The sequence below is a fragment of the Camelina sativa genome, chromosome 6 (assembly GCF_000633955.1).
Source record: "Camelina sativa cultivar DH55 chromosome 6, Cs, whole genome shotgun sequence".
Classification (NCBI taxonomy): Eukaryota; Viridiplantae; Streptophyta; class Magnoliopsida; order Brassicales; family Brassicaceae; genus Camelina; species Camelina sativa.
This window is the reverse complement of record NC_025690.1, coordinates 19,108,150-19,133,248: the sequence shown is the minus strand read 5'-3', so window position 1 is coordinate 19,133,248 and position 25,099 is coordinate 19,108,150. Positions and strand designations below refer to the sequence as shown.

The following is a 25,099-nucleotide window of genomic DNA, read 5'->3' as shown; positions in this document are numbered from 1 at the left end:
AATGAAATTTTCTTGATATATACATATAGCTGGAAAACTTTCATATATGTACAAGTGAAATCGTTCTCTGTCTAAAAACAAGTGGACGGAGAAAGACAGTTTAGCCGGTGGGTCGGCCATCGAACTCTTGACATATAACATCGCAACAATATCAACCAACCATAGCTTGCCACGTAGCAAATCTTGGCGTGAAAAATCTGTCGTCCGTAAGCTTTACACACGGGCTTTACATAAATCAAACCGCGTTTAATCCAAAACCATTCATTTGTGTTTTTATGGATGTTTATAAACTCGTAATATATTTTTCTTATTGAATTATCTATTACTTCTTCTCTCAAATGGGTTGTTTGATTTCTCCTGTGATGAAACTCCGTCGTCTCTCCTCAGCAAACTCGAGGCGGTTTGCATACCGGAATCTCACCGAGAATATGGAAGATCCGGTCATAAGGGTGGTGGTAGGGAAGGAGAAGAAAGAGTTCATGGTCGAACCGTACGTACTCGAAGAATACCCGTTTAGAGTCTTGATAGGTTCGGTTAAGGATCGTGCCAAGGACCGTTTAAACAGGACTGGTAGAGTGGTGTGGCTTGATCATGTCGACTCGATCTTGTTTGAGCACTTGTTGTGGCTTCTTCGGAACGATGCCTCTACGTTTTCGGATTTGGATGTTGTCGAGATCATTGATTTCTATTCTCAAGATTGTTAGGTAAAAATCGATAATTAACGTGGAATAATAACGAAGATTTTTTAGTGAAGATAAGAAACAAACAAAATTGCAACCAATCGTCGGCTAGATGTTTTTTTAATCTTTTGTCGGATCGTCGGGTAGATTTAGTTGGGCTATCACGAAAAGGCGCATTAGTATTATCTAAAGTCCTAAAATATTAGATATGCTACATACGTGGGCCTTTGAGTTGGTCCTTTATTAGTTTTGAAATTAAATATGAAGAAGAACCAACAAAACATGTTCTCTTTTTTATATTCCAATAAGTTTTGTATCAACTACTGTTTTGTATACACTAACACTACGATGGAAAAAAAAAACGAGTTCTAAATCTACAATTTTTATTTTTGCTCTCAAACGCAATGAACTTAAAAACATATATAAAGACACTTTGGTAACAGTTTTGGGTTTGTAGATGGCTGAAGCTGGGTCAATGAGAGTCCGCGTGTAAGAGCTGCTAGTCTTCTTTGATTTGTCTCAGGTCGATTCACAAGGTTTTCTTTGCTTCTAGTTTGGATCGCCCTCCATAGGGTTATGGTTTGGTATGGTGGTTGTGGTTTCTGTTTCTCTATGATGGTATGAATTCTGCTTTTGTTCCTGCCGGTTTGATGATGGTTTTACTACGGTATGCTCTCTTAGTGCTTCTGGTCTTCTGGGTACTCTCCAGCGCTTACAGGATTTTTGGGAAGCTTAGTGGAATTCGTTCAGTTTCAATTGGGCAATTTTAGATCTTTGATCCTTCTATCATTCTCTTTGTAAACTTTTTCTATAGGTCTTGGCTTTTGTCTTTGTTATTCTATTAATCATAGTTTCCGGAGGTGTGTTACATGCCGGCTCAAGCTTTCAGAGATGGTTCTTTATCCGCTAGCTTTAGTTTCTGAAATTATGTTGTTAACTGTCGTTTTTGTATGTTTAACACAACTTTTATGAAAAAATTCAGATGAAACAAAAAAAAGACACTTTGGTAACAGTCGTAAGTCTTAACTGGTAAGTAGTACTGTGGCAATCTAATATTGTTAATAAAGGTATAACCAACATGAACATTTGTTATATTTAAGTAACCAAAAAATTTAGCGGTCAAACATTTGGATGTGATAGTTTGTTTTATGTTTTAATAATTATTGTGTATATCAAACTATAACTAGCAAGTAATCTTTTGCACCTTTAAGTACTTTATATAAAGAAACTTTTATTAACTTCTTATAGAACATGATCATGTTCTTAATAATTTTTTTTTCTTTTTTTTTTTGTAAAAGTTAGTTAGATACAAAATCCAATGAAGATAAAAGAATGATCCGTGGTACTTTGGTCAAGATCATCGTTGTCTCTTCTTTACCCACGCCTGAAATATTGTTTATCAACACTTTAACATTTAGATAACTTCAATATATTGTTGACAAAAAAAAACTTGTATATATATTAGGCCACCCCTCACAGTGGTGTACTTCTCTAATGATGGATGGTTTTATACTTTTAATGGTACTATTAATTTGATAACATTTTCGATTGAATTGTCTTTAGTATTGACCACGATAGGCAAGTTCATGGTTGAAATACTTAAACTAATCAATAACTCAAAGATGACAAGATACACTAGTAGTTTTGTATCATATAGTTACAAAAATTTGCTACAAAAAAGTTAATAACAAATAATAGCTACAAACTGTTACAAATTAGTAACAAAGTTCTAACAATTGTATATTTCTTTTTACTGAAGAGAAATTGTAACAAAGTTCTAACAATTGTATATTTCTTTTCACTGAAGAGAAAATTCAGTTGATAGTTTTACTTTCACTTCAGATTCGAATGCATAGGTACTGTTACGTATCCTTCGATTTTGATGAAATTAGAAGCTAAACATATAATATTTTGATAGAAAAACACCCCAGGTAAAGTAAATAATTAAGAACCATTTTTTTACTGTTTAGTTCACAGCGAATGAGCAATATTTTATGTTTAGAATCCATAACCCTATTCCAAGGCTCCAATAATTAAGCAATATAATAATTGGATTTTAATATAAGTTTCTTACAATGAAAATTATCCAATTATTATTATTTAATTTGATGAGTTTCTTAGATAGTGTAATAACTCTCTCCAAAATTTCTAAAATCTCTTATTTAAGAAACTCAAACAATTTTATATTAATAATTTTTATCTTTTTACTCTAAGAAATTTATGTTAAGATACTTTAATGGAGATAACCTTATAGTGTTGGACAAAAATAAAGTAATGATTGTTAGTCGATACTAATTGTTTACGATGAACACTAATCTCGGCTACTTTATACTTTATATAATTGCGTGTGTGACAGCTTAGCATCAAATGGGTTGGGCAATTAAGGGCATGATTGGCAATGAATTGGTCAAATTAATAAATTTAATTTATTAATTAGCACTCCACTTGCACTTTCCTTTGTATTTTACCACTATTACTTTAATTTGTTTTTTTTTTCGTTTACTATAATTTCCCGTTATATATTTATTTTATAACATGGTGACCTCAAAATTCGAAAAAGAGAACTTATTCAGCCATGTGTTTGGAAAACCCTAGTGAGCAATATGATTAATGATCTTTGTTTAACAGAGAGAAGCAATAACCTCTGCAGTATTCTGATTTTTATATTTGAAAAAAAAAACATATGCGTACGTCTAAGTATCTCATTATTTTCTTTGAATTTATATTTGTAAAAAAAAATGATTTAAGTTTTAACCCATTAAAATTACAAGAGAAATAATATATTTGTACGTGGGTTAAATTGATAACACTACGCCTCAATTATTATATTTAGGAGCTACAGTAGTTAATTAACCGATCGAATTAGATTTGAGAAATTCAAAAGATAATTATCAATAACCTAAGTAAAAATCACGCACTAAGAGGGTCATCAATACATGAATAATATTGTTTTCTTTCTTAAATCATAATTTCATAAATTTCCGAGAGGAGAAAAAAGTTTGAAAAATCAATTTCATAAAATTTCTTAAATCATAAAGTCATAAAAATGTTTCTTAATTAAACATATGCTAAAACGGAGCCCTACCGGCGCCGGCGGAATTCCCCGGCCAACTTTCAACTCCCATGTGAGGCATACTCATAGGCAGATTAAAGAATGGCAATCCTCCGCCACCGCCGGTGGCTTCCGAGTACATATTCCCTCCTCCACCGCCGCTTTGAACCTGCAAGTGCTCTTCATGCTCGTCCAAAGGCAACCTTTCGTAAGCCACGTTTGTAAAAGAGGCCGCCATGACCATCACCGGCCCTGCCGCCATCAACTCACCAACTACGTTACCTCCGACAACCTGTCCCTGAGCTCCGGCGAGGAATATCGTCAAGCTGGTCGCTCCTGGAGGAGCAGGCGGCGGGAGAAAAGATCCGGAGAGAGAAAGAATCTCAAAAGTACCGCGCAGAGTCACAACAGCTCCAGCCGCCGTGGGCTGACGGATGCTGACGTTAGTGACGGTTCCAGTGCCGGACAAAACGCAAACCCCGCGCTGTCTGCGGCGTGCGTAAGTAGAGATACACTCGAAAACGTCGCAGCCACTTCCGACTTCAAGAATGTGAGCCCTAAGAGTGTTTGCGCTCTCGCGCGTGACGATCACCGGTGGCTTCGGTTTGTTCTTCGATCCAGCCGGACGGCCACGTGGCCTCCGCATGACGAGGTCACCGCTCCCTCCTCCCCCACCGCCTCCTAGTCCAGAGTTTTCATTAGAAGCTATCAAATCTAAACCTTGATGATGGTTAAGATTGTGATGGTGATGGTGGTGGTTTCCTCCGGCGCCACCGTTATCTTCGTGGTGATTTTCGGTGGTGAACTGGCCGCTGCCGCCGCCATCGACGTTGTGGACGTAGCGAGAACCTGTGCCTAGATCGAGACCAGCCATGCCAACATCAAACAGAAAAGAAAAGAAAAAAAAAATGACGAAAAAGAAAAGTATATTTAAAATGAGATTGGAGATTCTAATGATTTAGGTTTAGATTTAATGTAAGAGATAGCAGGACAAGCGGATAAATTATAAAAAGTGGAGAAGAAAATATATAGAAACCTGAAAAATGAAATATGTAATGTATCAAGTAGAGAAAGATGAAGAAGAAGACTAAGTCTTCTCTCTAGACCCAATGGCCCCAAGAGACAATTATTATTTTTATAAGGTTTTATTCCCTCTGTGTTAATGTATTATTATATGTCAAATTCGAGATGAAGTTGCTCATAAGTTTTATAATATATATTGTCGAATATGTATAAAGACGTTATTGTGGTTCTTAGATTTCGTTAAATGTATATATTATCGAAGAAGCTAACATTGTTTATCATGTATTCTCGCAGAATAAAGCAATGGACACAATATCGAGATCCCAAGAATGTGGAAACATATTTTTATCTTTCATATGATTCTATAAACCGATAATCTTGTATTTTTTTCTTTCTATCACTGTTTTATATATGTATAATGTCACCAATTAAATTCTCCATATTTAAACTGAGACTTCTTAATTAGTTATAATTAATCAGGACGTTCTATTGAACCAATATGATTAGACTAGCTAGAATTGGTTTTTCCAAAGGCTAAAATGATTTTTTCATTCAGCTAGCTTGTACAAAACTACTAAAAACATATGCAAATAATTACTGCATATATAAGAATTTAGACAAATAAAGTACGTACGCTCAAGTAAAAAGATCTTGAAATGATCCTAACAGAGATCTTTAGAAGCAAATGTAATAAGCCTGGTGAATGTTAGATTCTCTTCAGAAACTCAATAATTAAGAGGCGACGTCATTGAAATGATGCAACTGGTGATTCTTTTTCTAAAATTTTCAGGATATCTCCCTCCATAAAACGAAGAGAGTGTTGATAGATATTATTTCATTAGGGTTGGAGTAATTGGGTTACCCGACCAGAAAAAGTTGGTGGAGTCCCAGTTTATGGTAGAAGTGTAGAAGAGATATGATGTTAACCTTGTAACCCTTATCAATAGATATATCAAGTGCACTACTTGTTGTGGATCAAAATAGGTTCGATGTTTGTTCCTGAAAATTCTTTGATACCAACATTCATGAGTTATAGTTTTGAGTCTTTTGACCGGTCATCTCTACAATCAATGTCATTTCATTTGTATGTCTTCATTCAAACTTCTAAGTCCTTGTTATGATCACTCATAGAAAAATTAGTATTTTACTAATTTTGGTAGTACATTTTATTTGCAGCATCAAACACGAAGTGGATGAAGTTGGCTCAAATGTAAGCTAGAAGACAAACAAAAAAACTCGATCGTTAACTATAGTTGGTTAACCAAGTTGACCAATTAACTATGGTTTTTTTTGTTTTTTCTTTGTCAACGATAAACTATGGTTAACAACTTAACAACTTGAAGTTCTTTACTAATTATTAATTAGTTACAATAAAGATGAGAACACATTAAACAAATGGGACGAAAACGCGGAGATCCATGCGGACAAGTGACGGATGCGTAGTGTCGCGTTGGTCCACGCGCTGATGAGCTCTGATATCTTCGTCAACTAATATATCAAAATATATATATATATATATATATATATATTCAAGCTTCTTTGTTAGAAATATTTAGATAGTTACATATCTGATCGACTATGTTTATTGTGTTTACATGAAGAAGATTACCAAAATGTAAAAATAAAGAAACTCTCTATAGTCTATATTACTATATAAAGCTCTCACACGAACAAGAAGAAGTCTATATATATAACAACTGTTTCTTACCTCAAACGATAACTTCGGCATGTATTTTGCAAACAACTTAATCTGATCAATCCTTTCAATTTGTCAAAACGACGAAAATATCAGTTTGAACCAATGTTTTCACCTCCCGCTCGGACCGGCCGGTCCGACCGGTTAACCCGCGACTCGGAGACTTTACTGATTCGGGTATAGTGCTAATAACTGGTAGTAATAAAACCGGCAAAACCCAGAAAAAACCGCTATTAACCCGTAACCCGGTGAACCGGTTGACCCGACCGGTTAGCGGTTCAAAAAAAATATATTTGATTTTTGTAAAAAATATATAGAGATTCACAGTTTCAATTACTTTTAGAATTTTTTATTCGTTTAGAGCTTAGACGGTAACACATGACTCAAGACATAACTCTGGTCTTCAACTTCTTTGTCATCTCTTGAATTTTACGTAAGAACAGTTGGTTATTTTTGAAGATGTTATATTAATGTTATTTATTTTTTTATTTGGATTTAAAAATTTTAATCATTTTATTATTATTATTAAACTTTATACCTTCTTAAAAAATTTAATCATTTTATTATTATTATTAAACTTTATACTTTGTTAAACATGATATTCTTTCTATAATATTTTTAAAAATATTTATTTTATATAAATATATTAAACATATTTTACTCAATTGACCCGTGGTCGAACCCGGTTAACCTGATGACCCGGTGACCCGAGAGCTAGTCCGGTTCACAATCTGGATCGGGTTTCAAAACATTGGTTTGAACTGAGAAAATCAAACTGTTATCTACGCCGACTAATTATTTTATTTTGGTTAAAGTTGTTCGAATACAAAAAAAAAAAAAAAATGTTTTTTAAAAACGTAAAACCATGCAAGCTAAGTTATGATTCTTTTCACCTATTATGTCGAGTTAACTACTATTAAAAAAAATTGAAAGTTTTTTTTCATAAGAAGATTAGCTAACGTTTTCATAAGATTAGTGAACGTAAGTGTGTATAATCCATGTACATATCATATGTTAAATGGAGATTAAAAATAACGGTGCAATAAAATAAAACATATAAACAACGTAACTCGTGATGATTTTTTAAATCAATTGACAAATCTTCTAAGTTTGTCGAATTAACAAACCGACTTAAAGACCAAAAGGCGTAGAGTCGACAAAGTACTTCAATTTATTTACAGTTCACCATCACATAGTGAACACCTAAGACAAGTAAGACTCCGAGTTCCAGTTGCAACTATCATTAGACGAACAAAAGGTCTAAATACTGTAATTTCAATAAAGGAGATAAAATCATATTGTCTTATGTTCTTTGATAATAGGATCGTTTAGCAATATAATAAATTATGAAAGGCACAACGCAATAGTTTATACAACGAATATTTATTTAAGAAAAAATGAGTAGTTATATGGAAAGGGATAGACTCAGCAACGGCGGACAACGTGTGACGGCTTCTTGTGCAAATGTATGATTTATCGATTAATCAGCGGAGCCATTTTAATAATAAATCAAGAAGCCGTCCATTAGTTATAAAATTATAAATTCTCCTCAACTTATATTCAATAATGATCAACTAGTTTTATAATCTTATATGATTCCACCAATCGCTAATCCAATACAAGAGATAACTAATTGCATTGGACTTTGAGAGTTAATTAATTTTTTAAGATCATCTTTTTACAATTAAATACGTTTAAACTATCATATTATAATTTTCTTTTGATAATTGAACAGTCTGGAAGTGCTTTGTTTTGGTCTTGCGACAGACAGTATAATTATAGTATACATGCCGATCACATATATATATATATATATATATATATATATATATGATTAAGTAATTTGATGGTGGCCAACTTCGCAAGACCAAAACGTATGGCCACCACCGAACTTTAAGCGAAGTTGCAAGTGTGTTATCTGACCAAATATTTGTTTTTCTACTTTTCTTCTTGTTGTTTCTTTTTTTCCCCCGGATTGAAATGTAAAAAATTGCGAAATTTGAGATAACTCAAGGGTGTCATGTAAAAAGTGAGGTTATCTCAAATCTCGCAAGGGTGTCATGTAAAAAGTGAGGTAACTCAAGGGTATCATGTAAAAAGTAATCAATAATCTCGATCACTCAATGGTGTCATGTAAAAACTAAAAAGTAATCAATAATCTCGATCAACCAATACAAGGATATCGCGGATTGATATCCATATGAGTGTATATATATATATATATATGTGTGTGTGTGTGTGTGTGTTTGCAGCAGGTTTGAGACCATTAAATAATTTATCATACTAGAATATGCGTTAGTTTCTCTAAAGATTGGTCTGATGTTTAGTTAGAGAAATTTAGAATAAGACCGTACGTAATGTGAATAGTCATTAGTTTAATAAATTCCACGGACGCAAGCATCTTAATTATCATACCAACATTTTTGGAATCTTCTCCTGATTTTATGTATAATCCAGCTCAAGATTTTGTACATAAAAATAAAACTGATGTGTTTCTAAAGACTAGACAGACAACGATAATGAGATATTCTCGTTATTGTTATAACTAGCTATACTAATTATCAATGTATTGTAAATGACTTCTTTTTGTCAGCGTACTTTCAACTTGAAAAAAAAACTAGAAGTGAAAGATACTAAGTTAAATTTAATGTGCAATATAAAAAAAGAATGTGTGTCTTTGAAAAGTTTGTACGGTCACATAAATCACTGTTCTAAAATTATAAAAAAGCTTTCATAATCACGAGAGTTTTAATATGGTTTATTTATCATAACTTTAAAATTTTTAAATGGTGGCTAAAAAAATTGTTGTGAGTTAAACATTTATATTTTGTTTTTAATTTCGTTCGTTATGACTACGAGCAATATAATAGTTGGTGTTTAGAATCATTTAAGTTAAATGATATATATAATCTGGACATCAAGGAATAAAATATTATACACCAATACAATAAGGTTTGCTCCTCCACATGATTCTACCGACTACTCGCTTTCATTTGTCGTTTTCTGCAAATTAATTAAGATTAGCTTTTGATTTATTTATTTAATATTTTCTCTGTTAAGATTAGTTTTGAATTATTAAGAAGACATAATCAGTTGACCCAGAACAAAAAAAGAAGAAGACAGAATTATTTAATTTATCCTTCTTCTGTATATCATCGGTTTATTACATAATTAATTAGAGTTTTGGACCAAACTTTGGAGTTCGGATACCAAATTAGTGATTAGAGGTACACTAATTAATGTATTTTAGAAAAACAAAAATAGCAAGAGCAAATCGAATTCACCACCTTGCTAGTATTATTTTAATTCGTCCTTGCCAACTATTCTTGTTTGGGTTCTGGAAACTCTGTTTTATACCAGCAAAATATTTTGGATAGCTAGTAATTGTCCATATCAATTCGAACCTAAAAATGTGACAACACACATTTACAAGCTCTCTAATATTTGAATACTAAAATCCATGTTTATGTCTAACAAAAAAAAATTTGCCTAAAAAAGAAGGTTTAATTTTTATATGTTACGTATAATTAGACGCTGTCTTTAAAATATAAATATATTAGAAAATATTATTTTATTTTTAATTGCTAATGATGTTCAATCTATGAATTTAGTTCCCATTTGAGTTCAGAGTTTTTCAGTTTAAGAATAATAGTATACAAAAGAAAAATTTATATAATTAATTATATCTTCGGTTTTTGCTTGATTTCAAGTTTCAAATAAATTTAGGTGCTGTATTAGTTAAGTTCAAAGTTTGGGTACAACTACAATCAAATGAAAATGAAGGCACTGGAAATGCAAGAGCACAAAGCAATACGTAGAGATGCAGGCCCAATGAAAACTACGTGTAAACAACAATGTCAACAAGTGTACAAAAGCATGAACTCTGGCCAATATTAGTGCTCAAACTTTTGTATGGTCCTGCGACCAATATAATCACATAAGGTTGCCCACTAAAAAAAAGTTACTTCTCAAGTAATATATATAGGGATTTTATTATATATATGTACGCCTATAGTATGTAATTTTCTACTGTATGAAGCTCTCTAATTAATTGGAAGAGGTCCTAGCTAATTTCCCTAATCACTATACGACCCCATTCCAAAAAAATACACATAAATCCCACCCCACAACCAGTTAATATCTAGTGTTGATTTAAATCAACTTATCAGTAGCCTCCGATCTGATCCGTTCGACTCTCCGACGTAATCTTCTCCGGTGATCGTGAATTTTCCATAGCCCATGTCCTAATACGACCCCCGAGTATATACCATGCGTCATCATCGGTGCTAGAATATTATCCGTCTTGAAATTTGAAAAAAAGAACATATCAGAACCAGGTAAACCAGATAATTGGTTAATCAACCGGTTTGGGTTTTTAACAACAAAAAATCGTATAGCTCTACCAACTGGAACCAGAGTTATTGCATACCAAACTGAACCAAAACAAAAAACGGTACGGAGATGTTACCTGAACCCATTCAATACCGAGGTAGAGGGCTAAGAGTCCTTCGAGGAGGGGAGAGTAAATCTTCTTCATCTGTCTCTTCTCGTACCAAGCTGATCAAAGCAATGACAAAACATATATATCATACCCAGCGGATCAAATTAATATGATAACCAAACCGTTTTCATGTTCTCCGAACAAAATCTTTCTCACAAAAACATGATCAGAAGAAGAGAACGAGTACCTGACAAAAGCTTCTTGAAATCATCTCGGCGTGACCTTAAAACGGGGGCAACAATGTATGTAGGGTCTGAAAACGAAAACGAGAAATGAGAAAGAACTGAATCAACTAAGAAACTAGATAACTATAACAAGATCAAGACATGATCAAATCCTAACCTTTTGGAGAAGCAGCAAAAAAGTAGAGAGAGCCTGTGAGAGTCGCGGTGATTACAGCTGCAAACGCTTGAGCAAATGGCACAAATGGAGGAAAGACTCCAGTCTAGAAGTCATAATAACAAACAACATATGAACTCCATGAAGATATATATGATCATCTAAATGTAGAAGAAATAATGTAAAGGAGAGATTTTAACTACCAGAGATGCCATGCCTCTAGAATCTGACATCAATTGTGTTCCTTTCAAAAATATATCAGACAGAGCACCCTATCATGAGAATCGGACAATTAATCAGTAATAACTAACTCAATCAAAGTAGTCAATAAAAATATATTCTACTAGGCTAAGTTCTAATGAAACCATACCTGTACAGCAACACGGTAAAAGAGTTCTTCTCCTATCGAACTGGCCGCTACAATGAGTATAAACTGAAGAAAACAACCAGAGATTGAAAACCTCAAAACCAAGAATACAATATCAAAGATTTCGAAAAACCAAGAAAATAGCTATAATTTCTCTCACCTGCCATGGAGACATTCCAAAGAAAAAGTTTCGAAGCTCCTCATCTTCCACATCTCTGATGGCCCTAGCGTGCGGTGATAGCTTCACAACTTCATCCTGAGACCAGACAAAAGAGAATTCATCTATAAAACCAATTCTAACAACAGTAGACGTACGTATCAAATGATGATATAGAAAGAGGTTATAACAGTGGATTTAGCTTACATCGAGTATGAAGAGAAGAGCCATGATTGGTGGTGTTGCATAGCCAAGTCCAGCAAGAAGTGCATCAATAGAAATATCAAATCCACCAGATGAGTCAATTCCAGTCACAGAACATATGAATCTTCCTGCTACAGCCATTGCTCCATATATTCCTAATACATTCCAAACTCAACATTTTCAATTTCAATCCAAAACAACAAGAAATTACAATGATCCCACAAAGTCAGATTTCAAGTTTCACATATCTCAGAGCCACAAGAAACTTGTGAATCTACTCACCGATTCCGTAAGTAAGTCTAATGACGGCGCCGATTTTGTCCCAAATCGGGAAATCAACGGTGGTGGAATTAGCAAAGCCACGATCAAGCGTTGTCACCTCCATAGTAGAACCGGCGAATGTTCCTCCTCCGCCACCGACGCCGTCTGTCTTCTCAATCCCTTCGCTGCTTTGTTCGGCGGAAGCTGTAACGCTTCGAGGCTTATCTCCACCATTAAATCTCATTCTCAAATTCCGACTTCTCTCCGGGAAGTCACAGACGCTAGTTGAAGAAGAGCATAATAAGCCTGTCCGCGGAAACGACGGGGAGGTAGCGTAAGAGAGTAACGGAAGCTCCATTGCTTCTTCTTCGTCTTCTTAGCTAATCGGAAACTTAAAACAAACAAAAAAAAACCTTTAGTCGTGATCTCTGACTGGTGAAGATATATAAGTGTGCTTCGTCTTCTTCATTTGCTTTTTCTTTTTCTTCTTCCTCTAACTGCTGCTCGTGTGCTTCGTTTATTTTGGGTTCTTTGAATGTGTATTATACGAGATCTAAAAGCTGGAGAGATAAGGTTTTTTTATGGTCCGTTGGATTTATATCGTACGGTTGAAAGAATATGAGATTAGATGAAGCATATCTATTTAACCAATCAGTATTTGACACGTGTAGATAACATTGGCGGGATCAGAATCTGTTCCCAACCGAGGTAACTGTCGTCTCGTCTCATTATTATTATTTTCATTTAATTTTAATATCTTTAATTAAATAAAATGACTATATTTTTAATAATTTTGGAATTACGTTTTCTTTGTTTCTTTTAGATTTTTTTTTTTTCTAAATCCAATTTCTATAAACGTTTTTTAAAATTATTTTTGAATATATCGAAATCTAGATGTAATCGTTTTAGTATCCACATTTACATTTAAATTTTATTTCTTCATTCATTTTTTTTTAAATATTATTTTTAGCCTAATTTATAAGAAATGCAAAAGAAATGGCAAAATATGTATGAATACTTGAAAATCTTTATTTTTTTTTGGTAAATTTATATTTATAAGGAATATAGTATATGACCATTAGCCATATTTCCCTATATATATATTTGACTGCTGACCACAAAAATATATGCATAATTGCATATACTATTTTTGGTAAAAATATAATAAAAACCAGTGTATCCACATCAATACCTTAAATACTCGTTGACCAGAATTAATATATATTTTTATTTATATTGGCAAGTATGGTAGAGTAACTAGTTGGAGAGCAAAAAAAAATAACTTATCAATGGCAATGGCATTAGATATATTGTTCTGTCTCTCTGTTTATCTGCTGTTTACACAAGGTGCACAAGGAAACATTGACGTGAGTCTCTTTAACTTTCCTTTCTTTGTTCTTTCTTTTAAGATTTTCATTTTATTTTTACAACAGTTCTCTTCTTAAACAAATTTTACAGGATTATGACTGTGTTGATATATACAAACAACCGGCTTTTCAACACCCATTGTTGAAAAATCACAAGATTCAGGTAATATAATCTTATTCTTATTCTTCCATTCCACCATAAATAATTAGATTTTTCATATTGCGTCAGAATTCAGATATTCTATTTATTTTTAAAAGCTATGTTTAAAATTGTATTTTCATACAAAATAAAATTTATACTTTTTTCTAATGATTCAATTTTCAGTTTCAATTTTAAAATTTTCAGATTTGTTATATAATGGCTATTCCTAAATACATTTTGGACAAATATGTCAATTTTAGATTGTATATTATAATGAATAGATGTGGCTAATCAATTAGCTAGCAATGAAAAAAGTAGTTAGAGAAACATTTGTTATGCTAAATCTTACTTTTATTTTGTTACTTGTGATACATATAGGAAACATTCAACTTGGATGGAAATATTGAAAGAAGCAACAAATATAACTCACAAGAGCATTGTCCAAAAGGAACAGTTGCAATTTTAAGACAGGGAAATGAATCTCAGAGCGTTCATTTGAATTCAGACGAGTATTATGGTCAACATGTATATGTCTCCCTCTAATTTTTGTTTTCGAAAAGAGCTACTAAATCTCATTTAGTTATTAAGACTACCAAATTTACAAAATTTATAGTTTGCAAGGATTGAAACCATAATAGATGGAACTATCCATCGAGGAGCCGAAGCAGAAATAAGTATTCACGATTTAAAGTTGCAAAACAATCAATACAGTAAAAGTCAAATATGGTTAGAGAATGGATCTGCAGGTAACCTCAATAGTATACAAGCTGGTTGGGCGGTAAGTTTATACCACCATTTACTTACTAAAGATTACACATTCACAAATATTCATGTGGTTATTAAATTATAAGCATAATTATATGTTTTTTTTGTTTTTTAATTGTAGGTACATCCAAGGTTATACGGTGACAGCGTCACACGATTAACAATATATTGGACAGTAAGTAGTTTTTAGTTAATGGTATTCACATAAGAACAATAACTAGCTTGGAGTAAAAGAGAAGAAATCAAAACAATTTGATGAGCTTTGCTATTTTATTAAGGTAACAAATAATATTATACATAATTTTTTTTCCTTTTCAGGGAGATGGTTATCGAAAAACAGGATGCTACAATACGCAATGTCCTGGATTTGTGGTTGTAAGTCAAAAACTCCTTCTTGGAAAAGGATTTTGGGGGTCATCCATCTATGGTGAAACAAGCCTTACCTTTAACATACAAGTTAATCAGGTATATTTATATTTAGCCTTTATACGAAAAGATTTATATATTTAGTTTCAATGAAATTATCAAACCATACAATTATTTTGACTTTTTGGATACTTGATAAAGTATATTTTGTTTTTTTATTTTTGTTTCATATATATTAGGATCCCAATAGTGGAAACTGGGTACTTCAAATATCTAATGAAGTGATTGGTTATTGGCCTAAAGAATTATTTACTTACTTAAACAAAGGAGCTTCTCTAGTAAGCTATGGAGGAAATACTTATTTATCTCCCGATGGAATTAGTCCTCCAATGGGAAATGGACATTTTCCGGTTGCAGATTTTAAGAAGACAGCACATTTTAAAAACATTGTGGTTAGAGACTCTAACTATAAAAGAGTTTATGTTGAAGATAAGAAAATAAGACGTTACGCTGATTCTTATAGTTGCTATAGAGTGACATATTGGGGTTATTATAAATCCACTGGTGTGGCATTTTCATTTGGAGGACCAGGTGGAAATTGTGGTATTTGAGGAATTCTATATATGCTATGTATCAACAAAATAATATCAAATACCAAATATGAATTAATTAAAATTAAAAGTGATCATTTTTTTTTAATTAGCCTCATATTTTTATATAAAAAACCTTCATTTCATCCAAACGAGCCTCATCACGTCATCATCGATCATCACCAGGAACCAAACAAGTCTCAATGACGAAAACTCTATCCCGACCCATGACCTCACTAATCCTTTCTTTTCCATTTCCAATGTCGCCTCTTCTTAATATGCTTCCTTCTCACCTCCTATCCACCGATACTGTTCCACACCATCAGTTAAATCACTGCTTTGATCCATTTTACAACAATACAGACGCGGATGGATAAGTGTGATGGCTCTTACTTGCCGCTCAATTCTGGATCCAGTTTCAGTGATCAACCACCCACTAAAATGGCACCGTTATTTCCTGGTTGCAGTTACAAGCATTGGTTGATCATCATGGACAAGCCATGTGGTGAAAACACGCAAAAATAGCATATGATTGATTGATATGCTCAAACCCTAGCCAAAACTTGTGGCATGTAAGTCCTCCATATGTTATGTTTTTTTGTATTCCTTAACTATTTCATTGTATCGTACTTAAAAGCTGATGCTTCTACACCTAGTTGGATGAAGATTTTCCCGCTGAAAAGGAAGATTTCGTGGTACGTAAAAAAGTAGCAGAAATCTGTAGAGAATGTATATTATGTGTATCAAGGGTAGTTATATACATTAGTAATCCCTAATAACCCTACTTGTATCCCACTATATATAGTTGTAATCTCTCTGTCAATATTATTAAGTTTCACATTCTACATCGTATCAGAGCCACGAATCTAAGACCTAAATACAAAAATTTGTCTATACTTCTCTTCCTTTCTCACCTGTTGCCATGTCTGCCGCTACCAACAACCCGACCCAGCCACCAATGATGGATGCCATCCAATGGCGGATCTACAGACAAAGGGGGTGGGGCACGTGCCCAACTCTCCTTTTTAATAATTGTTCAGCTAGACATTTCAATATTATATATGTTAGTTCATTTGGAAAAGAATGCCTCATCCTAACTTTGAGGAGAAGTGTTCAAATCCTCTCATATGCAATTATTTTCTATTTTATTGTTTTTCCTCCGCATTTTCTTATTTTCTTCCCATGTTTTTCTTGTTGAAGAATTTTTTTTTATTAGTGCCTCAACATGAGCAATGTCACCAAGCTAACGGATAATCATATCATGCATTTAATGCTGCGAGAAAATTCACCGCTAGAGGGTCCCACATATCCGTGTTGGTCTGACTCAAGTGTGCCTTGTGAAAACCCGAGACTTCACAACTTTTTCCCTCTTTCTTAATTATTCCTCAAAATTTCGGTATTTATTTAAATCGTCTCAATAATTTAAGGTGACAAATCCAAAAAAAAATACACTATAGAGTAGCTTTCATATCATATATTTATTTAATTAAATTTTCCTCTCTCGTTTTTTAAGATAGATTTTGTATTTCTTTTCTAAATTCTATTTCATTTAGCTTTTGTTTGAATTCTTGTATAATACATATATGTTATAAATCTAGTTGCATTTGTTTCCATATCCACCTTTTAATTAAATAAAATTGTTTTATAAAAATTAAAACATTTTTAAAAATTCTTAATATTTTAGCCTAAATTATTATCCCTAATAATAAATTCATAAGAAGTAAATAAATAATGTGACAAATATGTTTTGGTAAACAAATCAATATGATTATTTTTAATAAGTTTTGGTGGATTATTTTGGTTATTTTAATATTATTTTAGCAAATATCTTTGTAAATCTTTGAAAATTTTGGTAATTTTTCTTATAAGGGATGTAGTATGGCCATTTAGATATATTCCCCTAAATAGACATTTGATTTCTGACCAAAAAATATATGCATATATTAATTTTGGTCAAGAGATTATAAAACAAGTAGTAATATAGCAGTAGTTTAAAGTGGTTGACTGAATTTGTATTTATACCAGATAGTATCATAGACAATAACTAGAGATAAACTAAAAAAATAATTTATCAATGGCGTTACATCTAGCTCTATGTATCTGTGTTTATCTGTTGTTTACACAAGGCGCACAAGGCAACATTGATGTGAGACTCCTTAATGTATGTTTTTAATTTTGTTACTTTCAAAAATTTTATGTTTTTTTTTTACAATCTTTCTCTTATTTTTTCAACAAATTTTTTAGGAATATGATTGTGTTGATATATACAAACAACCGGCTTTTCAACATCCATTGTTGAAAAATCACAAGATTCAGGTAAGGCAGTAAAATGCTGGTAGATCAAATAACTTAGATCTTATTCTGTTCATTGGAGTCAAAATCGAATAAAAACTCAAATATTTTATTTACTTTTTAAAAAAATATGTTTAAATTGTATGAAGTATTTATGCAAAATAAAGTTTTAAATGTATTTTTTACAATGATTCAATTTTTGGTTTTAATACTATATATTATTATAGTTAAGATGACCATTCCTCAGAACATTTTGGATAAATATTTCATTTTTAATTTATATTATTAGAATGAACAGCTGTGGTCAATCAAACAGCTATGAAAGAAATAGTCCGTGAAACATTTGTTATGCAGAATCTTACTCTTTTTTTTTTTTTGACTTGTGATGGATACAGGAAACATTCAACTTAGATGGAAATATTGAAAGAAGCAACAAATATAGCACACAAGAGCATTGTCCAAAAGGAACAGTTGCAATTTTAAGACAAGGAAACGAATTACAGAGCGTTCGTTTGAATTCAGTCGAGTTTTATGGTCAACATGTATGTCTCGCTCTATTTTTTTTCTTTTCTGAAAGGAGTAATAAAGTCTCATCTAGTTATTAAGACTAACATATATTTTAAAAATTTACAGTATGCAGCAATTGAGACAGTGCTAAATGGAACTATCTATCGAGGAGCTGAAGCAGAAATAAGTATTCATGAATTATTAACGTTGAAAAACGGTCAATACAGTAAAAGTCAAATATGGTTAGAGAATGGACATGCAGGTCAAGTCAATAGTATACAAGCTGGTTGGGCAGTAAGTTTATACCACCATTTACTTACTAAAGATTATGCATCGTATACACAATCATGTGGTTTTTAACATATATGAGTATCTAACTATATGTTTTTATTTATATATATTATAGGTGCATCCAAGATTGTATGGTGACAGTGTCACACGATTAACAATATATTGGACTGTGAGTAGTAGTTTTTAGTTAATCGTAAATCTATTCACATAAGAACTAAAATTAGGTTAGTTAAAAAAAATGAGAAACCAAAACAATTGGATGACCTTTACTAATTTATTTATTTATTTATTTTTAATTTATTTGTAGAGAGATCATTATCAAAAAACAGGGTGCTATAATACACAATGTCCTGGCTTTGTGGTTGTAAGTCGAAAACTCATTCTTGGAAAAGGATTCTGGGGGTCATCCGTCTATGGTCAAAAGAGCCTTACCTTTCGAATGCAAGTTATTCAGGTAAATTATTCTTTAGTCTTTTTTACGATTTTTTTATATTTAGTTTCAAAAGAATTATTAAACCACCCAACTATTTTGATCTCTTAAGTACTTGTTGAAAAATTTTTTTTTTTTTTTTTTTAATTTGTTTCATATGTATTTAGGATGGCTTCACTGGAAATTGGGTACTCAAATTCTTTGATGAAGTGGTTGGTTATTGGCCCAAAAAATTATTTACACACTTAAACAAAGGGGCTTCTCGAATAACATTTGGAGGAAATACTTATTTATCTCCATCTGGAATTAGTCCTCCAATGGGGAACGGACATTTTCCAGTGACTGATATAAAAAAGACAGCATATTTTAAAAACATCTTCCTTATAGATTCGAAATACAAGAAGGTGTATCTTGAGAATAGGGACACAAGACTTGATGCTGGTACTTATAATTGCTATAGGGTAACATATTTGAATTACCTTAAATCCACCGGATTGGCCTTCGCGTTTGGAGGACCTGGTGGTACATGTGGTTTTTGATGAACTCTATTAAATTTCTGAATAAAAATAAAGTTATATCTAATTATTTTTGTTTCTTAACAAAGTTCATCAAACGTACAGTAGTAGAAACGATTTCTCAATTTCTCATCTCTCATCCAAACGAGCCTTTATACAGTTTGAAATGATAAGGCCCAATAATAACAAAGTTCAAGCCCAATTAGTTTTACCCCATTACCTTAAACCCAAGTCTCGTCAACGTCGATCATCGCCGGGAACCACACCAGTCAGTCTCAATGGCGAAAACACTATCCCGATCAACGGCCTCACGCGTAGCTAAGCGTTTCTTTTCCACCTCAAATGCCGCCGCTTCTCAATCCCCGCTTCCTTCTCACCTCCTCTCCCGTCGAACCTCACCGACGCTGTTCAACGCCGTCGGGTACATCCCTGCTTTGACCCGTTTCACAACGATACGGACCCGGATGGATAGGTCCGGTGGATCGTCTTCGCCGCTCAAATCCGGATCCAATTTCAGTGATCGACCACCCACGGAAATGGCGCCGCTGTGTCCTGGCTGCGATTACGAGCATTGGCTGATCGTCATGGACAAGCCCGGCGGCGAAAACGCTCAGAAACAGCAAATGATTGATTGCTATGTTCAAAACCTAGCCAAAATTGTCGGCAGGTAAGTCCTTGTCGTGTTCGTTAAGTATTCCTCCTTAGCTACTTCACTGTTATGATACTCAAAATCTGATTCTTGTTTTGGTTTATCAGTGAGGAAGAAGCTAAGAAGAAGATGTACAATGTTTCGTGCGAGAGGTATTTTGGGTTTGGTTGTCAGATCGATGAGGAAACATCAAACAAACTTGAAGGTAATCTTTTGAGACACACTAAGTTTTTTTGTCAGTCACTCGGATGTGTATGGTTCTTTAGAATAGAATCAGATGATGTGATTATGATTGATTGAATTGGCTTTTTTTTTTTTTTTGAGACACTCATCAGGACTTCCTGGTGTTCTGTTCGTGCTTCCGGATTCTTATGTTGATCCAGATTACAAAGATTACGGAGGTAAGTGTATCAACACACTGTTCTGCATTGTCTCAAGTTGTGTGTATTCATTGATCATTTCTTGATGTCCTTTGTCATAATCATCAAGAATTTAAAAGTCTGGTTTTGGCATTGGTATGAGTAGATCTCTTGGAGAAGCATCACTCTTTTAAGTAAAAACTGAAACTTGACTGCATTTTTTTAAGCAAAAACATTTTCTTTGATGATGCATGTATGAAAGATTGATTGAACTTGCGAAGTGCTTCTTTGGTTTATGTACATGAAATTTTTTGTTGGATTCTATCAGCTTAGCTTAGCTCAAAAACTCTTTGCTTAAATGTTATTGCAATTGCAGCTGAGTTGTTTGAGAACGGAGAAGTAGTTCCGCGTCCACCAGAGAGACAGAGGAGGATAGTGGAGTTAACAACTCAAAGAGGATCGGATAAACCAAAGTACCATGACAGAACCAGAAATGTCCGACGGAGGGAGAACATGCGTTGACTCTTATTCTCAGGGCTCTACTCTAGAGCAATCCTTGCCTTTTGAGCTCATATGCTTTTCTTTTTTCTTTGTTCTTTTAATTTGCTAGACTCTTTAACGAATAATGTATATGATGGTGTTTAGGTGGTGGCGAATGTATCAGTTGTTTTCCAAATAAATCTTATTTTTATTAGGTTGTTACTGATCAATCTTTCTTTTGAAAGAAACGAGCTTGCTTTCTATGATTCTTTGAATACCCCCAAAAATCATATATGTAGTCATGGTAAGTGCAAACTCGGAAAACAAATACCTTTAACTTTGTAAGAAACAATTTTCTATTTGTATGTATCTAAAACTGTCGCATCCAGTATTATGTAAGAAAAAAAGCGAAGTTAACCAAAGCTCAAAGATAACGAACCTCAGTAAATAAGAGGTCAACTGGCCCATTAAGATAGGTAAGCAGCATAGGCAACTGCTGAATCTTGTCCTTCAGGGACGATCGATAACAAGTAAATTTAAAAAATTTCCATTTCTCTAGGTTCGTGATGATTTTTTTTTTTTTTTTACCTTTTTGGCTAGGTTCGTGATGATTTTGAACATTCTTAGGATGAGGTACGATAGGTTGAGGAAGATTATGGAGAACGTCATGATTGTGGAGGTGCTATCAGTTACTAGGGGTGAATGCCTTGAAACAATAGCTTTTTGCGTTGCTTTACCAACCATCCGTTTTGATCTCCTTCTTCGTCGTCTGTTATTGGATCATGTACATCGTTTATATTACTTGGAATGTAGTACAGTCATGTTGGTAAGTTTTTCTTTTTGGGAGTTATTGTCTGGTGGGTTAAATTCCTGTATCTTCGCAACGATTTGCCCTACGGGTTCCAGAACTTCATTAGAAGATTGCCGACCAACGAAGACTTCTTTTGAGACAAATTATCTAGGATCGACTGTGTTCTCAACCGTTGGATATTGTCTCTCTTTGTTTTTAAAGATTTGGACGGTTCATATTTATGTCTGAGAATCTGAGATCTAGGCTTTTAAAACTTAAAAGCTCACTAAATATACTCAAGCGTCATAAAAAAAAAAAAAAATTGATTCTAGACCACTGGTTCTTTACATTACTATCGAACCAAGGACTACTTGCATTGACATACATACAATTCTAATTATTTACACAAAGTAAAGTCATCCAATTAGTAAATTTAGCGTGTCCATGAAGTTAAACCACTCGTTCATGTCCTCCTCGATGTTAGGACTATAGGCATACGCCAGTTTTACTCAACCAGCTGACTCCACAAGTGATTAGATTCTCCATCTACTTCTTAAAATTAAACCGCGCATGCATGGGATATTTCCGGTTAATGAGGATGAGACAATTAATATCATGATTGTGGTTTTTGCTTTTACCTCTTCCGCCTTGTGAAACTCTGTCGAAGTAGCGAGTCTGAAATTAACATTTCGTTTGTTTGAAGGATCTGGGAGGTTAAACTCTGTCAAAGCCAAGCCATCATGCTTGCATGCGTCGAGAAAGAGTACGTTGGAAATCAGACGACCATGCATGCATGATGGTATTCCAGCGTACTAAAGAAAGATGGTAGGGAGTCCAAGGATTTGATCGATGGAAACGGATGATGGCATGCATATTCTACTTCTTTGGTGTGTGTGATGCAAGAGGCAAAAAAGTTATACGTACACCACCAATCGGCGTGTAATAGATAGGACAAATTCTAACTTTAAAAAAGGTCATCCTCAAATTGTTTGAAGATTGAAGGAATTCAAATATAATATTGTTTCAAGTCATAAAACGTATGTAAATTCCGTAAAAGTTTGAATTACTACTTTTGGTAATTTGAGAAAAAAAACAATAATAGACAATATTTGATGAAAATGTTAGAACAATATTAATGTAAATTAAAACAAATATATTTTGAATTTTGGAATGTATATGATATTAAAATTTAATGAGTATGTGTAGGTAGGAGCGATTTTTCGGAGACTGACTTTTAAGTATGTGTAGGTAGGAGCGACGTTTGTGCATAGTATTTTTTAGTTGGTTGCTTGATTTTACAATAGGTAGTTGATCATGCAGTCTCCAATAAGTATGATTCTACTTTGATGATATCATGATCAAAGCAGCGAGCGATTTTTCAGTTCCATGGCCTCAAAAAAAAAATCCAGATCCAAGAGAAGAAGAGGCTTTGCTTTTACCTTGTTCAGCGGGCAACAATGGACCATCACCGAGGCCTTCGTTTTCTTCTCCAGCGATTTCTTTATCGTCCTTACTGTAAAACGGGAAATGAGTAGTCAGGTACACGAAAACACCAAAGGGAACACACAAAAAAACCATGAGAGTACTGAAAATTGAAAATTTACTCTAGATCGTCTTCAGCCGCTTCCCCTTCTTCAACATTCTCATCCGCTTCCTCTTCTTCACCGCTCTCATCCACTACCCTTTCTTCAACAGTTTCCATGACGGCTTCTTCGTCACTACATAAAACCAACGCAAAAAAAAAGATCCAGATCAAAATATTAAAAAAAAAAAAAGTGAAATCAGAAAGAAGAAGAGTCAGTGAAAAATTACGACGAGGACGACGTTGCCTCTTTCTTCAGCGTGGTCTTCGTGAGGGAACTCATTGCTTTGCTTTTCTCGGAAACAAAGACAAAAAAAGCACAAGGTCGAGGAGAGGAAAGGAGTTTGTTAGGCTTTGAATGGTTGGTCCATACACTCTATACCAAACAATGCATACTAATCATTTGGTATGCTCAGCTCCATATTGGAGTATAAAGCATTTTTAAAGAATACCAGAAAAATTCTGATAGATAGTTATATTTTAGTATGAAGTTATTGTTCACTCTATACTAACATGTATTTTATTGTTCTGGGTTTGTTCTGAGGTATGGAATTTACCAAACAAGTGTGTGAATGGTAGAAAATAGCGAACTGGTCCGACTTTAGTCCGGTCTGGAGCATACCAATCAACCATTCAAAGCCTGCCTCCTATCAACCCTTAATTTTTTTGTTTGGAATCCGAAAACCATGCTCTCTGTATTCATTTACAAATTAAATAAACTATATGTTATCTCTTCCCTACACACATACTCATTCAATGTTAATATCATATACATTCCAAAATTCAAAATATTTGTTTTCATTTACATCATATATGTGTATATATATATATATATATATTTTAAACTTGTCCCATTTACTTCATCCAGATATAAGTCTCTAATCTTTTTTTGCGTTTTTTCTATCATTTTCATCAAATATTGTCTATTATTGTGTTTTTTTTTCCTCAATTGACCAAAAGTAATAACTAATTCAAACTTTTACGGAATTTACATACGTTTTGTGACTTCAAACAATATTATATTTGAATTCCTTCAGGCTTCAAACAATTTGAGGGTGACCTTTTTTTTTAAGTGTAGTCATGCATGCTTAATATATAAACAACATGCAATATAATAACCAAATGGATGTCAAATTCATTAATTAGCATATTCAAGATTTGTTGTTCTATCTGTTACACCGATTGGTGTACGTATAGCTTCTTCTTTTTTCTTTTTGTTGCAACACACACGCACCAAAGAAGAAGAATATATATGTATGCCATCATCCATTTCCATCGATCAAATCCTTGGACTCAAGTTTATCCCTACCATCTTCCTTTGGAATATGGAATCTATATATATATATACTTATTAATTAATTAATAAATTGATATTTATGGGTGTCGTCTCATTTCTAACGTACTCTTTCTCGACCATGCATGCAATTCGTTCAAATGTAATATATACTCCATCTGGACTATGTGATCTATATTTGCTTGCTTTAAAGATTTAAATTAGTGTTTTATCTTCTTATCCACTAAGACCATTAATCACTTTTGTACTTATATTATTAATTAGCGTGCGTGTGTGAGAAGAGGAGCTCAAAACGGTATCAGTCTTAAATTCTTTCTTAATTATATGTAACCGACATTGTGCTCTTTAAAGTACGTATGCGTTTGAGGTTTTTTTTTTGGTTTAAGATGCGGTTGAGAAG

At 33.3% G+C, this 25,099-nt stretch overlaps 6 protein-coding genes and 1 long non-coding RNA gene across 8 annotated transcripts; 4 read left to right on the top strand and 3 right to left on the bottom strand.

Annotated features, from left to right (window-relative positions):
• On the top strand, nucleotides 68-1,566 carry LOC104792284. 2 transcript variants are annotated; one of them, XR_769041.2, is made up of 2 exons: nucleotides 68-704; nucleotides 1,124-1,566. XR_769041.2 is itself a non-coding variant. In XM_010518401.2 (2 exons), the coding sequence occupies exon 1, from the start codon at nucleotides 339-341 to the stop codon at nucleotides 702-704; it is 366 nt and encodes a 121-aa protein (XP_010516703.1). In that variant the 5' UTR covers nucleotides 177-338; the 3' UTR covers nucleotides 1,138-1,566. The 2 variants fall into 2 exon arrangements, 1 of the variants encoding a protein (XP_010516703.1); XM_010518401.2 differs by having other exon boundaries at nucleotides 177-704; nucleotides 1,138-1,566.
• LOC104792283 (AT-hook motif nuclear-localized protein 21-like) lies at nucleotides 3,676-4,846 on the bottom strand. The gene has a single exon (XM_010518400.1). It carries the CDS (start codon nucleotides 4,604-4,606, stop codon nucleotides 3,749-3,751), a length of 858 nt encoding a protein of 285 aa, XP_010516702.1. The 5' UTR covers nucleotides 4,607-4,846; the 3' UTR covers nucleotides 3,676-3,748.
• Nucleotides 10,265-13,007, bottom strand: LOC104792282. The gene is made up of 9 exons (XM_010518399.2): nucleotides 12,302-13,007; nucleotides 12,023-12,174; nucleotides 11,819-11,914; nucleotides 11,662-11,724; nucleotides 11,495-11,563; nucleotides 11,295-11,397; nucleotides 11,140-11,205; nucleotides 10,920-11,008; nucleotides 10,265-10,753 (listed from the first exon to the last, which is right to left on the bottom strand). Exons 1-9 carry the CDS (start codon nucleotides 12,636-12,638, stop codon nucleotides 10,604-10,606), a joined length of 1,125 nt encoding a protein of 374 aa, XP_010516701.1. The 5' UTR covers nucleotides 12,639-13,007; the 3' UTR covers nucleotides 10,265-10,603.
• On the top strand, nucleotides 13,190-15,567 carry LOC104792281. The gene is made up of 7 exons (XM_010518398.1): nucleotides 13,190-13,647; nucleotides 13,739-13,810; nucleotides 14,168-14,314; nucleotides 14,403-14,567; nucleotides 14,676-14,729; nucleotides 14,873-15,019; nucleotides 15,160-15,567. Exons 1-7 carry the CDS (start codon nucleotides 13,570-13,572, stop codon nucleotides 15,529-15,531), a joined length of 1,035 nt encoding a protein of 344 aa, XP_010516700.1. The 5' UTR covers nucleotides 13,190-13,569; the 3' UTR covers nucleotides 15,532-15,567.
• LOC104792280 lies at nucleotides 17,585-19,569 on the top strand. The gene is made up of 7 exons (XM_019246552.1): nucleotides 17,585-17,656; nucleotides 17,755-17,826; nucleotides 18,198-18,344; nucleotides 18,436-18,603; nucleotides 18,716-18,769; nucleotides 18,908-19,054; nucleotides 19,198-19,569. The coding sequence occupies exons 1-7, from the start codon at nucleotides 17,585-17,587 to the stop codon at nucleotides 19,567-19,569; spliced, it is 1,032 nt and encodes a 343-aa protein (XP_019102097.1).
• LOC104792279 (multiple organellar RNA editing factor 6, mitochondrial) lies at nucleotides 19,801-21,255 on the top strand. The gene is made up of 4 exons (XM_010518395.1): nucleotides 19,801-20,212; nucleotides 20,302-20,399; nucleotides 20,530-20,595; nucleotides 20,930-21,255. The coding sequence occupies exons 1-4, from the start codon at nucleotides 19,824-19,826 to the stop codon at nucleotides 21,073-21,075; spliced, it is 699 nt and encodes a 232-aa protein (XP_010516697.1). The 5' UTR covers nucleotides 19,801-19,823; the 3' UTR covers nucleotides 21,076-21,255.
• On the bottom strand, nucleotides 23,058-23,679 carry LOC104792278. The gene is made up of 3 exons (XR_769040.1): nucleotides 23,636-23,679; nucleotides 23,428-23,541; nucleotides 23,058-23,336 (listed from the first exon to the last, which is right to left on the bottom strand). It is a non-coding gene; the product is annotated as an uncharacterized LOC104792278 (long non-coding RNA).